The sequence below is a fragment of the Trachemys scripta genome, chromosome 17 (genome assembly GCF_013100865.1).
Source record: "Trachemys scripta elegans isolate TJP31775 chromosome 17, CAS_Tse_1.0, whole genome shotgun sequence".
Classification (NCBI taxonomy): Eukaryota; Metazoa; Chordata; order Testudines; family Emydidae; genus Trachemys; species Trachemys scripta.
Window position 1 is genome coordinate 20,048,877 of NC_048314.1, and position 14,940 is coordinate 20,063,816.

General features: G+C 43.9%; 1 protein-coding gene across 3 annotated transcripts in view; it reads left to right on the plus strand.

The window, feature by feature from the left end:
• The first annotated feature begins 1,215 nt into the window (after positions 1–1,215).
• Positions 1,216–14,940, plus strand: part of SNAPC4 (small nuclear RNA activating complex polypeptide 4) — a 30,239-nt gene continuing 16,514 nt past the window's right edge. For 2 of the 3 annotated variants that reach the window (XM_034793625.1, XM_034793626.1), the window contains exons 1-13: positions 1,216–1,368; positions 1,632–1,775; positions 4,272–4,312; positions 5,204–5,365; positions 6,349–6,474; positions 7,807–7,885; positions 8,480–8,561; positions 9,469–9,573; positions 10,879–10,951; positions 11,370–11,534; positions 13,117–13,264; positions 13,777–13,883; positions 14,460–14,554. In XM_034793625.1, the coding sequence (XP_034649516.1) occupies positions 1,323–1,368; positions 1,632–1,775; positions 4,272–4,312; positions 5,204–5,365; positions 6,349–6,474; positions 7,807–7,885; positions 8,480–8,561; positions 9,469–9,573; positions 10,879–10,951; positions 11,370–11,534; positions 13,117–13,264; positions 13,777–13,883; positions 14,460–14,554 (1,373 nt within the window). In that variant the 5' untranslated portion in view covers positions 1,216–1,322. Of the gene's footprint in view, positions 1,369–1,631; positions 1,776–4,271; positions 4,313–5,203; positions 5,366–6,348; positions 6,475–7,806; positions 7,886–8,479; positions 8,562–9,468; positions 9,574–10,878; positions 10,952–11,369; positions 11,535–13,116; positions 13,265–13,776; positions 13,884–14,459; positions 14,555–14,940 lie in introns of those variants that run through there. The other variant, XM_034793627.1, reaches the window with a different exon arrangement.

Genomic DNA, 14,940 nt, shown 5'->3' on the forward strand with positions numbered 1-14,940 from the left:
ACCTTCATCTAATTTCAAGTCTAAACTTCCTGAGGGCTAGTTTATATCAGAAAAAGTCCAGAACTTTGATCTATACTACCACAATAGTGTATTCTGTCTAATACAGGAATTGTTGTAATGTGTATAAATACACCAGTAAACTCCCATTTGAGCAGCAGTGAATGCTATAATTACAAAAACCAAGGAAGACTCTCCATATACCAACTTCAGGTGTGACTGAAACAATGGAGCTAACATTTCTTTGTGCAAAACAAGTGCCAATGCTGTAGTAGTGACTGGAACCATGGAGAAGTTAATACAGGCACAGCATGAGAAAAATTAGCATTTGGGGATTAGTAGTTACTGCAAATTTGAGTATTTATTTCCAATGTTACCCTGGCAGGTGCAGTGCAGGGAAGTGTGGGAAATGTGTATACTAGCTGCAGTGTCCTTCCTCAGTTCTACCCTGTTTTGCTCCGTTAACACTGACGTGGGTGTAAGTGGCATGCACACAGGGTAGCTGTGGAGAGACAGCAGCGAGACCAGGTCAGCAAACTCCTTCAGGGGCATCCCAGGTGGAGGCTTTCCTTTATTTACATAAACCAGTTGTCTGCCGGGGAGCGGTGGGCCCCGCCTTAAGGCCAGACAAATGAAATCACAGCAGGACTAGCAGCCTCCTGGGGGCAGCAAGCGCCTGCCCGGTCATATGAGCCCTGGGGTCCAGTTCTGGCTGTGCGGCCGGTTACCATGCGTGGGGGGAGGCAGCCACCTCCATCCCCTGCCTTCGCTATGGAACAGGGGGCGGGGTGAGGAAGGCGGCCGAGAAAAGCGTCACCGCTCCAGAGCCGCTGGCCAGGTCCCCTCTGCTCTGGCTGCAGGGGCGGCCGCCGGCCTAGCCCCTGCTGTTCCGCCCCCCAGGGTGCCTCGTGCCGCCTCCCTAGACACCCGGCAGCCGCGGGAGCCCTGGGCCGCCCTAGACCGGAAGGAGCCTGGGGCTAGAGGAAACGTGCTGGGCCACCGCCGCCTCTCGGCCCCGCCGTGACCGCCTCAGCCCGGTCACGTGTCGGAATTCAGCCAATCAAACAAGTCTCCTGCGGGCTATGGAAAAATACCGCGGCACGTGATTCCTCAGCCCGGTCGAAAAGCCACCTCCCTCGGCACGTGACAGCGGTACTGCCCCCCCCCGGCACGTGATACCGGCCGCCCAATCAGGTTCGCTCCTGGGAGAGGCGCTCGTCTCCTAGGCACTACGAGGGCGGAGCTCGCGCGGCTGCAGGCCTGGGAGGCGCTGAGGGAGTCTCGCCTTCGCCTCCCGCAGCCCTCGGGGCGCCGCCGCCGCGGCCATGGCCCATTACCTGGGCCCGGCTGGGGACCTCCTGCGGGAGCGCGGTGAGGGGCAGGGGCAGGGGCAGGGGCAGGGAGGCGGGGTGGGGGCCGGCTGGTTGTGGGGCTCGGGCTGGCTCCGCAGGGCGGGCGCCTGGCAGTTACCTGGGGGACGTGCTCTGGGGGTGGGGTCTGCAGGGGACTTTCCCTGCGGCCGTTCACCTGGGACACCTGCAGCCCCCCTCCCGTCCCTGGTGGAGAACGGGGGAGGCGCTGCTCTGGTTCCATGTGTTGTCGCTGACCCGGCTGTGTCTCTCTCTCTCTCTCAGGAGTCATGTCGCCTGTGGATTTACACGCCGAAAGAGAGAAAATCCGGCGGGAAATAGAGGAGCTAGAAAAGAGCTTGGACCCCAGTATCCCCAGTATCGAAGTCCTCGTGTCGGATTCCAGCCTGGACGCGGATTCTGACGTGGGTCCGTTCTCACGGCGTGCCGTTATTTCTCTGATCGTTACTATACTTCTGCCCAAAAGATGTGTCCTGCCGTGTCTAGACACCGATACGAAAGACAGTGGCTTTATCTCCTAGTTGCATCGGATTTCTGTGCAGAGCTTAAATGTGGTCACAGTGTTTTCTGCTAAAAACTGCTGTCTGTGCCTGCTTTATAATTTATGAAAGGCTTATTTGGTACCTTGGGAGAGAATTAAATGTGACGTTTGTTTCTTGTAGGGTGCTAGAAATCCAGTCGTTATCCCATTTATCCTGAAGTGATCAACTGAAAACTTTAAGAATGTTAGGGTCTTGCTTGCAGATTTTTAAAATCACCTTTTATTGTATATAAAAGAGCTTTAGATTCATATATTTTGCAGATAGAAGGGACTGTCACGATCGTCTAGTCAGACCTCCTGCATAGCATGGGCTCGAGAACCCTTCTTAATAATTCCTTCATGAAGCCTGTAACTTCTGTTTGAGATATAGTGTAGCTAAATGAGAATAGTCCTCTCTTCCATGATAAACTCGGTGGGATTTGAACATGACACTTTCTACTTCTCTACTAAGCAATTGCACCTGTGTTATAAGCATCCCTATAAAATGAATATTATGCCATCTGCTTTTGCTATCAAATTGTAGTCAGATACTTGTGGTTTTTATTGCATCACGTTACTTAGATAAGAATCTTATTTCTGTGGTTTCTGTCCATGAAGAGCACACATTACATCATATCAGCAGTAAATACAACTGTACTGTATTTTATATAATGTCCAAATTCTACCATAGTGCTTTAAAGCTAAAGAAAAGGGAGTGAGGAATAGGTAAAAGGGAGTAATAAACACTTGAAATGAATTTGAGACTTGGTCAGGAAGAGGGTTACAAAAAAGCTTTTTCCAAATTGTGGTGTCTTCTGAGGAGAAGGTTCTTGTGCCAGCAGTTGCCAGGTTTTGTGATGAGACAGTTGAAGTGGGCAGTAGTTGAGAGGGAGGGGATTAAGGAGGCCCATGATCTGCCAAGTGGGCTGGAACCAGTCAGTTGAGTGTGTTACAAACAAGGAGGGCAATATTGAACTGGCTCATGGATTCAAACTACTATTTTGGAGTGTTGTCAAAAGCTAAATCAAGCAGGTGTGAACAGTCATTTTTTTTTTTTTTTTGTATTCATAAATGGGGTGGCCATGTCTGTTCAGTGCAGCACAGACACACAAACCATCTGTCTTAACCTGCATCTACCTGCATTTGTGTGGTGAGACATCCCTTTTAAAAAAAAAAAAACTGCAAAAAGTCTTAAGCCACCAGCTGCTAGTCTTGGTGATCACTGTGCACGTTCCTTCATTTTACTGTGCCCCAATTCTCCACATACCCAAGTACATGCTTACCTTTAGTAGTCTTATTGAGAACAAAAATGGAAGCTGTGTTTACTGCTGAAGTCTGTGGGACTACTCATGTGCTTCTAAAGTTAAGCACATTCTTAAGTGTTGCAGGATTGGAGCCCTAGTCTGCTTGGTTCTGCACCCTGGATTATTTGTGTTGCTCACCGTAGGAACTGAGACATAGCTTAATTGCAGCTCTCGTTGTTTAGAGAGGTTCTTTCATTCTCCAAAGCGCCAAAAAAAAAAAAAAAAGTGAATGGTGATTGATCAAAGTTTGGTCTTGGCAACCTTAACAGTGGCCTAGAATGTTGTTGGGTCAGATTTAAGAAATTATGTATTATTCTGTTTTCTTGTGGTCATCTTAGCTGGAAAGCTTTTGATTTCAAAGCTGTTGTCATCTTTACATAAGAACGGCCATACGGGTCAGACCAAAGGCCCATCTAGCCCAGTATTCAGTCTTCCAACAGTGGCCAATGCCAGGTGCTCCAGGGGGAATGAACAGAACAGGTAATTATCAAGTGGTCCATCCCCTGTCGCCCATTTCCAGCTTCTGGCAAACAGAGGCTAGGGACACCATCTCAGCCCATCCTGGTTAATAGCCATTGATGGACCTATCCTCCATGAACTTATCTAGTTCTTTTTTGAACCCTCTTATAGTCTTGGCCTTCACAACATCCTCTGGCAAGGAGTTCCACAGGTTGACTGTGCGTTGTGTGCAAAAATTACTTCCTTTTGTTTGTTTTAAACCTGCTGCCTATTCATTTCATTTGGTGATCTCTAGTTCTTGTGTTATGAGAAGGAGTAAATAACACTTACTTATTTACTTTCTCCACACCAGTCATGATTTTATAGACCTCTGTCATATTCCCCCTTAGTCGTCTCTTTTCAAAGCTGAAAAGTCCGTCTTATTAATCTCTCTTCATACATAAGCCATTCCATACCCCTAATGATTTTTGTTGCCCTTTTTTGAACCTTTTCCAATTCCAGTATATCTTTTTTGAGATGGGGTGACTACATCTGCACGTAGTATTCAAGATGTGGGCGTGCTGTGGATTTATATATCTTTTCCCGTAATAAAATTTTTTTTTGTACTTCTGTTTCTAACAGATGATCTGGACGATGATGATTCAGATGCCCATATGGAAATGGTAATTCATCTTACTTAAAATGCATCATCCAATCTTTCTGCTGATGGGGGAAGAACAGACAGGTTTTTGTATGTCTGTAGGAGGCTTTTCACATTTTTGCATCTAAAGGGAAATGTTGCACCTAAAAAGGGAAACGTTATTGCTAAAATTTTCATTTTTACAAGTCCTGTTACTGTTTTTTTCTTTAGAAAAATAAAACATTTTAATTAGAGATAATGTTTCCTAGAACTCAGGTAAGAGTATTTAAAAATATTTGTATAACAGAGCACATACAAAGGGAACTTTCTTTGTGGGTCAGATCCAGTTGATGTCATTGCAGGGCTCACTGACTAGTTAGATGTTTGAATGTAGTGCATTTGCAAAAACAGAGCTGTGTTTCACCCATAATGTTTTTATTGAGTAGTTCATACAAAACTATCTCTAGACACTCTAGAAATCATACAGTTGGGGATAAATAACAGCGAAGGGGGAGAAATGAGATGAGTCGGGAGTGTAGTTCTGGAGGCTGGCTCATACAGCAGAGGAGAAGGCCCTGGCATCAACAGCTGCAAAATTGTGAGACTGGCCAGAGAAGAGACAAGTACTAAGGGCCTGACACTGCACCTATAGAAGCCAGTAACTAGATTCCCATTGACTTCAATAGCAGTAAATTCAGGTCCAAAATCAGCAGAGGAAAAGGGAGAGGGCAAATAGACAAGGTTCATAGTGCTCTCATTGCCAACATTAAAGAGGACAGCCAGGTTAGAGATGCACAGTTGTTTTCAGAAGGATTCACACAAGATTCTTGACATTAATGGTAGTGGCTAGTTAAATAATCACTGTCTGCTCAAAGCAAGCTTGACTCTCTTCCCTTCTATCTGCTTAAATCACATTTATTTCACCTCACATCAGGAAGTAGAGAGAGAACCGGGCAGTAGTGATGACGACGACATTGATAACAACCTCCCAGCGGACCCAGAAACGTGTTTACAGATGAACCTGGTGTATCAGGAAGTTATTCAGGAAAAGCTAGAGGAAGTCAACCTTCTGATCGCACAAAACAAAGAACAGCAGGTAGGTGGAACTTGAGAAAAATGTTCCTTAGTGCACGGTTGGGGTGTGATTTTTCTCCCATTCGTATCAATGGGGGAAGAAGTTGTGCGGATGTTTTTTAAATGGGAGTAAATTTGAGTCCTTGAATTGTGATTTATTTGGTATGAATCATTTTTCAAATCTCTGGAACTTTGAAGATTTTATCAAGTAACAGCGGAGGGCAGCATGATCTGCAGAGTAAAGGAACGATTTTGTTTATATACCAAGAGCCTGATCCTGGGAATCATATGAGCGGCTCCATTAATTTCAGTGGAACTGCTTATGGATTGTAAGTACTGGCAAGATCAGGCCCTAAATCTGGGTTTAAAATGACTTGCAAAACCTAATATGAAGAGAAACATTTTTAATGAAATCCTGTTTTAGGGGCCTGTTTTCACTGGGTTATTTTTTTTAAAAAAAAGGGGGGGCATTCAATTGATGAGTTACAAACTTCCAAGCAGCATTTTCCTAATGTAGGAGAATCACTAACATTACAGTAAAAATGAAGCTAAAGTGAGTGAAGCTTAAAAAAAAAAAAAGAGCATCAATGTGAGAGGTAAACTAGATTTTTATTATAACTGGTGCCATGTGGGTAAGGAATTTCTTTTTCAAGTAGATTGCACTGAAGTTTTCAGAAATAACACATTGATGGGCCCTATCGATAAAGCTAAGATAGGGATATTAATCTTCACAATGCAAACAGGCTTTTTTGGTGGTTTTCTATTATTACAGCAAGTCGCTCTTGTCTCTGTTTTGCATTGGTCCACTTGGCAGTTACATAGGAAATTTTCCAGGTTGCAGAAACTACATTTAAAAGATCCGCTTTATATATAGTCTGATGGTGCAAGGTAATTGGGGCTTCGCCTGGGATATGCATAACAGCAGGGCCACTGGCTGAGTTTGAGGTGGGATCATTTAAAAGTCTCAGTGATGTGTATGGTTTTCAATTAATGATTGTATTGCAGAAAGAAATTATGTGTGAGGTTGGTGGTCCAAAGATGACGAAGGTAGGAGATGGTAAACTTTTACCATTGAATATGTTTTTGGGCCATTTTATGAAGCCGTACTTCAAGGATAAAGTATCGGGAATTGTAAGTATAACTAAATGCATACTACGCTCATTATTCCGGTGTCATTTAACCTTAATTTGTTACTTACACTCCCTCTTGAGATGAACATTAAGGTCACTGCATCTGTTTTCAGTGTGGTGGGGTTTTTTTTTTTTTGGTCTGATTTGAGATACAGACTTAGCTTATTGATTGCTTGCTTGCTACCTTTTTGCCTATCAGACTCTTCAGATCTAAAAGGGGGGGCTGGCTTACACAGCATCCAGAAAACAAAGGAGTGCCTTTAAAATATATGTTCATAACCATTTTGTTATAAAATGCATGTGGCCTGGAAGAGGATTCTAGGTAATAGCATGGAAATCTGCCCACCAAACTTTCTAGGCACAGCATGATGTCAGGCAAGTGACAAGCTGTGACTTCTGTTTGTTACCTCATCTTCCCAGCCCAACCCCCACTGTCTGTTTCACCCACCTGTTGCATCCTGGCTGTCATGTAAACGGAGTTCTTTGGGGCAAGGGCTGTCATCTGTTGCATAAGAACAGCCATGCTAGGTCAGACCAATAGTCCATCTAGCCCAGTATCCTGTCTTCCAACAGTGGCCAGTGCCAGGAATGAACACAACAGGGCAATTATCAAGTGATCCATCGCCTGTTTTCCAGTCCAAGCTTCTGGCAGTCAGAGGCTGGGGACACCCCAAGCATGGGGTTGCATCCCTGACTGTCTTGACTAATAGTCATTGATGGACCTATCCTCCAAGAATTTATCTAATTCTTTTTCGAATCCAGTTATAGTTTTGGCCTTCACAACCTGACAGTGGCACAGTTACGTGTCTTAGCCCACTAGGGCCTGACCTTGGTCATGGTTACTGTAATACAAATAACTGCTCTTTGTTTATTAATCCTTATCCAAAATGATCACACAGCTTTTTGAATTGGAGTGGGCAGGTGTCACATGTAAACCATTACCCAACGCGCTCTTCCACCCAATTCCCAGCTGGTGCGAGACACTCAACATGGATAAGTGGACTGAGCTCTGGGTAGAAAGAAAGGAACTCCAGAGCGCTCACCTTAGCTGTGCCACTGACTTGCTCGGTAGTCTTTGGCAAATCACTTAACTTCTCACTCCCTTAGGTTCCCTATCTATAAAATGGGAATAAAGCTGCTTGTGTGCCCGTCCCTCATGGAGTTCCTCTGAACTAGAGTTTGTAAAGTGCCCTGTGCAGTGGGAGAGTGTGAATGCACAGTCTTGAGTTAGTCTGTTTTATAGCAGTGCTGGTGTCAGAGCTCTGGGAATGAGCTGAATTCTCAATCAAAATGTAACATCTGTGCTGTTTCTAACATCTCTTGTCTTTGCTAGGGCCCTCCTGCCAATGAAGATACCCGAGAAAAGACAGCACAAGGCATAAAATCCTTTGAGGAACTGCTTATAAAAAAGTGTAAGAAATCTCCTGTCTGTGTGCGCTGCTCCAACTTCTATAATAGGCTTGGCAAACTCATTGAGGTTTTCTGCATCCTCTTCCTCCTTGTTTTTCTTCAGTGTTCACACTGTTATACGTTGAAGCCACTAATGGTGCAGACGCTAAAAGTAAATGGGACTGCTCTGAATTATGCTAAACTCCGCTAGCCTTGAATGTTGGCATGGCTGATAGTTTCACAGCTCTTCCCTTCCGATGCATTGCATGTTAAATTGTGCAGCCGTCCTATTAGCTCACACAAGCTAAGCAGGGTCGTGCCAGGTCAGTACTCAGATGACAGCACCTAGGTGTTATGGATTTGGTGCTGGGAATGCAGTAGACGACTCTTCCATGAGCTGGATCTCACATCAAGTTAGCAATGGAACCAGGAATAGAGCCCAGATTTCCTGCTTCTAGGCACAGAGGGAACCAGCAACAATCCAGGCATAATGCAGGTGGATCTTTCCAAGAGACCCTGGAGATACTTTAAAGTGGTGGTTGAAGTCAATGGGTTTGCTTATTGGAGGTGGCCTTGTATTAGTGACTTTGGTGTCCTCATCTATGTTTTATCCCCAGGGAAAAGCAGAGAGAAGAGCCTGCTGAACAAATCAGTAATAAGTGACCGTTTGCAGCGTCTGCTTCAGCCAAAGTTACTGAAGTAAGCAAAGCATAAGAAGTTCCATTGCTGCTGATGAGACAAGTGTATTCTAGGATTTGATGGCTGGTTAGGCAGTGGGGAGGAGAGTGACTAAGAGCTGGTATCATTCCCACCTCCCTTCTCTCAAGTACATGCCTTGGCACAGTTACTGCCACCTGCAGTGGGGTTACAAAGCACAGCAGGGAGAGGGTTGTGTGTTTGGGCCTGGGATGGTCAGCCTGTGCCAGTAGGGAGCATTGGTCAAGATATGAATGACTTAGTGATTATATTGCAGGTAATCAGCAGGCTGGGAGTTCACTTTTATACCTCAAAAGTACCAAGACACTTCCTAGCCATCCAGCCCTTTCCATTAATATAATCGTAAGGCCTAAAATCCTATTTCAGGGACTGCGACATTTAGGTTTGGAGGGCTACCGTGTAGCCTTTGAGCCCTAGCTGTGCATCCTAGAATAAACTGAACAGCCTGGAGACAGATTCTTGTTCCTACTCAGTATCATCCTGCACTTGGCTCCTGGGGGGATATGGCTTGTCTGAGTCATGGACCTGGCATGCTTCTCTGTGTCTGCAGCCACAGCAGCCATTGCAGGTCCTCTTAGATCCAACTTGCTGGAGGTGGGGAAAGCACTTGGTCTGACACCTGTTCTGTAGATTCGCACTTGGTATAGATGAGGAGGCAAAGCATGAGCAGTAGGTCTGCTATGTGGAAGTGTGTCTGGTTGGGGGCTGTTTTCTGGAAGGTGGGGACAAATGCAACACGTTACGTGGATTTTGAAATAAGCTCTGTGGAATAAGGATGGCCGAGGAAAGAACCCAGCTTTTGGGCCTGCCAGCTTTAACGCTATTTCATAATACTTACCCTTGCTTCTGTTTAGCCGTGTTTAATAATCTTGGAAATGTCCTTAAACAGGCTCAGCTATTTGAATCAGAAACTGGAAAAAGCCAAGAATGAAATGGAAAAGAAGATTTTGGAAAAGCAAGTCAAAGAAGCAGAGCGTGAAATAGAGGAGATCAAGTGAGGATTTATATTCTGGGTGAAGTGAACACTACCTCTTCTAGGGATTTTTTCCCCCCCTTAAAGACATTTTGTAAAGCTCAAATACCAACAGACTTAAGCTGGGAAAACCTTGCCTTATTCTGGCTTGCAAACGATTCCAAAAACAGTGTTCAAACCTTGCAGCATTGTCCCAGAGCCCTCACTCCTCAATTATTCGGTAGCAGTGTTGTAGAGTGTTTTGGGTATTAATATGCAAATATAGGCATCCCGCTTTGTTTAATAACTTCTGCTGCCAGTACTGAAGTGCTGCAAGCAAAAGCTGTTGGTTTAGCTGCGTTGAGGTTAGGAATTCAGAGCCATTTGTAAAGCTTTGGATGTACTGACATGTTCTGTATAGTGCATTTCAGAATTGTAGAGTTAAACTTCTATACAGCCAGCATCAAGGATGCATGTGTGCTAAGGTACATGTGTGTGAATGTGAATTCAAATAGGTGCCATTTGGGCTTGGTTAATTTTTATAATTTAGACATTTGTAGTCAGCACTTTTCTGCATTCCTGTCATCGCCCCTATTGCAAAGTATATTAATGTGTCACCTTAGGGCACTGCCACGTCTGGGTGCTGTAAAAGGAAAATACAGTTTATACACAGTTTAAGTTACTGTCTTAGTTAGAGACACACTAAATTCCATAAGAGGATTTAGACACAAGTCTAAGTTGTACAGTAGGTGTATTACAGCTTTGGCAGCTGTATACTAAGGGAGTTAAATAGTGTGTGTACCTATTATTATTTAGCCCTGGTCATGGACTGGTCCCCATTGTGCTAAACACAGCATGTTCTGTTAATCACAAAGAGTTGAGGATTTTCTCCAAGGGACCTGTGGGGTTTAGGGAACCAACTTCCATTGAAATTCAGAGAGACTTGGGAGCCTGAAGCCCTTAGATCCCTTTGTCTTAATTATAGAATGTTTTCCAGTCTCATGTTGCTTCAGTCCCATACAACCTGTCTTGTGACCTAACAAACACAAGTGCTTATCTTCTCTTGCTGTTTGCTGGCGGCCCTTGATGCTACAAAGGAAGGCTCTGTCCCTAGAAAGACTGTACTGTGCAGGTGTGCCGGGGTGGGAGAGGGAAGGCAAACAGCTGAAGCAAATGCCAGTGTCCGATCATGTTAACAATGATTAAGAGCCTGATCCTGTGAATTGCTGAGTCTCTACATCTCCCATTGAAGGCAATGAGATTTGGAGGTGTACAATGCTTAGCAAGATTAGGCATAGAAAGAGACCCAATGGTTGATGTGATCATTCCTTCCTCCCCCTGCTTTAGCCATCTGCCGGAGGAGGCCTTATTAGGAAACAGACTGGATGAGCACGACTGGGAGAAGATTTCCAACATCAATGTAAGTTGGTAGAGCAATTACTTAGACCCAGATTCTATCTCCCTTCCTCTGCAAGTTGCCCCATTGATTTCAATGGGACTATTTGTGAAATAAAGAACTACTTTGGGTGGACAAAGGAGATAGAACCCAGCCTTTAACACATCACACTTGTCAAAGGACTGAAACCCAAACCCTGATTAACTTCCAAATATCCATCTGTTTCAAAGGGGGAGGGGACAGGTTTGAGACTTGGCATTGTGGAAGGGATTCAAAAATTAGATGCTATTGGAAAATACCCAACTCTTTACGCAAAGATTAACAGCAAAATATATTTGAAAATTTATTTAAGAAATAAGCCTTTTGCATCAATCTCACTCAATTTGCCAGGATATTTCAGTAATGTCCTCAAGGCAGAGCCAATTTGTGTTGTTTCTCTTAGTTTGATGGAAGTCGCAATGCAGAAGAGCTGAGGAAATTCTGGCAGAACTGGGAGCATCCAAGCATCAACAAGAGAGAGTGGAATGAAGAGGAGATAGAGAAGTTAAAGGAAATAGCTGCGAAACATAATTGTCTGGACTGGCAAACTATAGCCCAGGAGCTTGGGGTAAGGTGCTTGCCACTATGAACTGAATATTTATTTGAGACCCAGGGTTAGATTTGAAAATAATGCAGTTACTGCTTCTAGCCACTTCTCAGCACTGGGTGTGCTGTGGGGTGCTGTTTTGAAAAAGGAAGTTCATTGTAGTGCTCAGGAAATGGATAAACCAAGTGAGTCCTAGCAAGGCATAGTGCAGGCAGGTGCTGTATGCAGACCTCCCCACATATACTCCTCCAGGTAAGACACCAGTTGGGTACTAGCCTTGCATCAAAGGAATAGTTCTGCTAGAACATCCAGCAGAGGTGAGGTTGAGATCACCATACTCCTGGTGATCTCAACCTCCTGGCACTTATAACTAAAGTCAGAGGTGAAAGACAGGGGTATTTGCTCTTGGGAAATTTTCTCTTTACTGTATACCCTCTTGCTGCTTGAGGAAAACGTAAGCTAGAAATCCTGCTCATGAATGCTTTTGTGAGAAACACTCAAGGGAGCATAACCAAAACCTCTTAACTTGTTCACTTTCTAGAAATTGAAGCAACCAGAAAAACGTTTCCCTTCTTGAGACTCTAGTGAATGTGGGTTTTATAAACATTTTATAGGCATGTCAACACACTCTCCAATCTATGCGGGACACTTTTCCGGGCGCAGTCAATTGAAAGCTAACTGTGTAACTGCCCCACTTGGGTGGCAGTAACTTGCCATTTGTGCAGCAGCAGGGAACTCCGTGCAGCACGGTGTCCAGTTCCAGTGTCGACACATTAAAAAAGATGTCATAAAATTGGAGAGGGTTGAGAAAAGAGCCATGAGTCATGGTCTGGAAAACCTGCCTTGCAGGGAGAGGCGTAAGATGAATTTATTTAGCTTGTCATAGAGAAGGTTAAGTGGTGACTTTGATCAGTTTATGTGGGGAGAAGAGTTCTGGAAGATGGCTCTTTAATCTAGCAGGCAAAGACATAACAAGCTCAAGTGGCTGGAAGTTGAAGCTAGGCAGATTCAAAGTGAGAAACAAGGCACAACTTTTTAACAGGGAGGGTAATTTACCAGTTGGACAATTTACCAAAGGATGTGGTGGATTTTCCATCACTTGAAGTCTTTCAATCAAGTTCGAGTGTCTCTTTAACAGATGCTTTAGCTCAACCACAAGGTCGGGGCTTGATGAAGCTCTATGGCCGTGTTGTGCAGGAGGTCAGACTAGATGACCATAATCTGCTCTTCTGGCCTTAATTTGTGAAAGGAAGAAAGATAATGAATCAGTGAGAACTGGTGTTGGACCATTAATTGACAATGATTATAATCACTTCATGTCATCTGGTGCTCCCCTCTGTTTGCTGTATACACTTGTTATCTTGCTTGTCTTAAACTTCAGTTATAAGCTCTTTGAGTAGGGACTGTCTTTTCATTGTGTGTAGTGCTTAATACAATTGAGCCCTGGTCCCTGACTGGCACTACCGCAGTATTAATAGTCCTTAAAAGGACTGGATTTGAACCACCACAGGTTCATGCCAGAGCCAGATTGAGTCAACCCTCTGTCTTTCCTAGGTCAAAATGCCCCCAGTGTTCTAAGTAACTTTTTGTTCTTTTTATTAAGACAAATCGAAGTGCATTCCAGTGTCTGCAGAAGTTTCAAGCTTACAACAAAGACTTCAAGAGGAAAGAGTGGACAAAGGAAGAGGACCAGATGCTCCTACAGCTCGTTCAAGAAATGAGAGTAGGAAGCCACATACCTTACAAGAAAAGTAAGTGATCTCCAAGGCTTGTACTCGGAGTAAGTGATCCCTTGTACTCACAGAGCCTGATTCTCCAGGATTTGTGTTCAGTGATATTCCCAACGTGCAGCGCACTTTCCAAATACGAAAGGTGACATGGTCCCTGTTCTGGAGAGGTGGAGTTAATTTCATACAATCCTTGGACTTCCTTCCTTTAATTTTAAAAGGCTCATCTGCAGTCATGACACCTGGTGACAGTTGCCTAACATATCTTCCAAGGATGGATTTGGTCAGTACTTGGGTGCAAAACCCCCCCGGGTGCTGCAAGATTTGTTGTTGGGAGCGGTGGGTGTATGTATGTAATGCACATGATTCTAGTATCAATGGTAATGTTTCTTACACAATGTGTGTTCTCGGTTCTTGTTACATGCCAGTTGTGTTTGAGAAGTTAAATATTTAAGTTGTAACTACAATGTGCTTTAATAAGAATGCTAGAAGCATCGTATTAAAAGCAGAATTGAAAGAAATATTTAAATTTCTAGTTGCTTATTACATGGAAGGAAGAGATTCTATGCAGCTACTTTACCGATGGACAAAGAGCGTGGATCCCAACCTAAGGAAAGGATTCTGGACACCAGAGGAAGATGCTGTAAGTTCCTTTATCTTTCCTCTAGTGCTAGAAAAATGGCATGATACAAAAAGTGGATAGATTTAAGCCATTCCATTGTTCTGTTGCTGAATAGCCACATGTCTCGGAGGTTTTAATCTGTGGAACATGAAAAAGCAGCCAAAAGTGGCAGTTCAGAAGTTTTAGGAGTTCACGTGGAGTCACAGGACCTAGTTTCAGATTAGATTATAGTAGAGACTAACATATCTGCTTTTGTCTTGAGCCCATTTTAGCTGAAATGGACAAACATGCAATCTCTACTGGGTCCATTAGTGAAACATTAACTTTAATTAGTGTTCTATGGACACTTGACTGTCTTCATACATTATCCAGGCACAGAAGTGGGTTGTGATCTCTATTACAAGGATGGCATAGGTGCTATACAAACCCAGAGGTAGATGCGCAACTGTCCCCTGAAGAGCTTCCAGTCTGCTCTGACTGTATTTCACTAAGGCTGAAATGCCACGTCTCTCTTCCTCATGCACTAGACTAGTGTAGCAGTGTTTTCATTTGAAAACAAACTAGTTTAAGCCTAATCTTTTTGTGTAATTCATGTAGAAGTTGTTGGCAGCAGTTGCTAAGTATGGAGAGCGTGACTGGTATAAAATTCGGACAGAGGTACCAGGAAGGAGTGATGCTCAATGCAGAGACAGGTCTGTATAGTGACTAAAAGAATCTTGCTTCCAAGTTCTCTCCCGTAATAAAGATGCAGCATTTAAAAAAAAAAAAAAAAAAGGGGGGGGGGGGGGGATTTTTGATACGTGCATCTAGTTCCTCTGTGCACCTTTCACAAATAAAAACCATCAAAACCTAAAATCTAAATAGAACAAAGAGGCCAGAAGGAATCTAGGCGTATCCCCTCCCACATTTTCACTGTTTGATTATCCTATGCATGTCTATGAAAAGTCTAGTCAGTGACTCTTGTGGGGAATTAGAGGTGCTCAGCACCTTCCAGAATTAGGCTCTAAATTAGCAATTGTACCTGAAATGTATCTAGTTTTGAGTTGCCTTTACTATTCCTTAATTGGGAGTCCTGGGA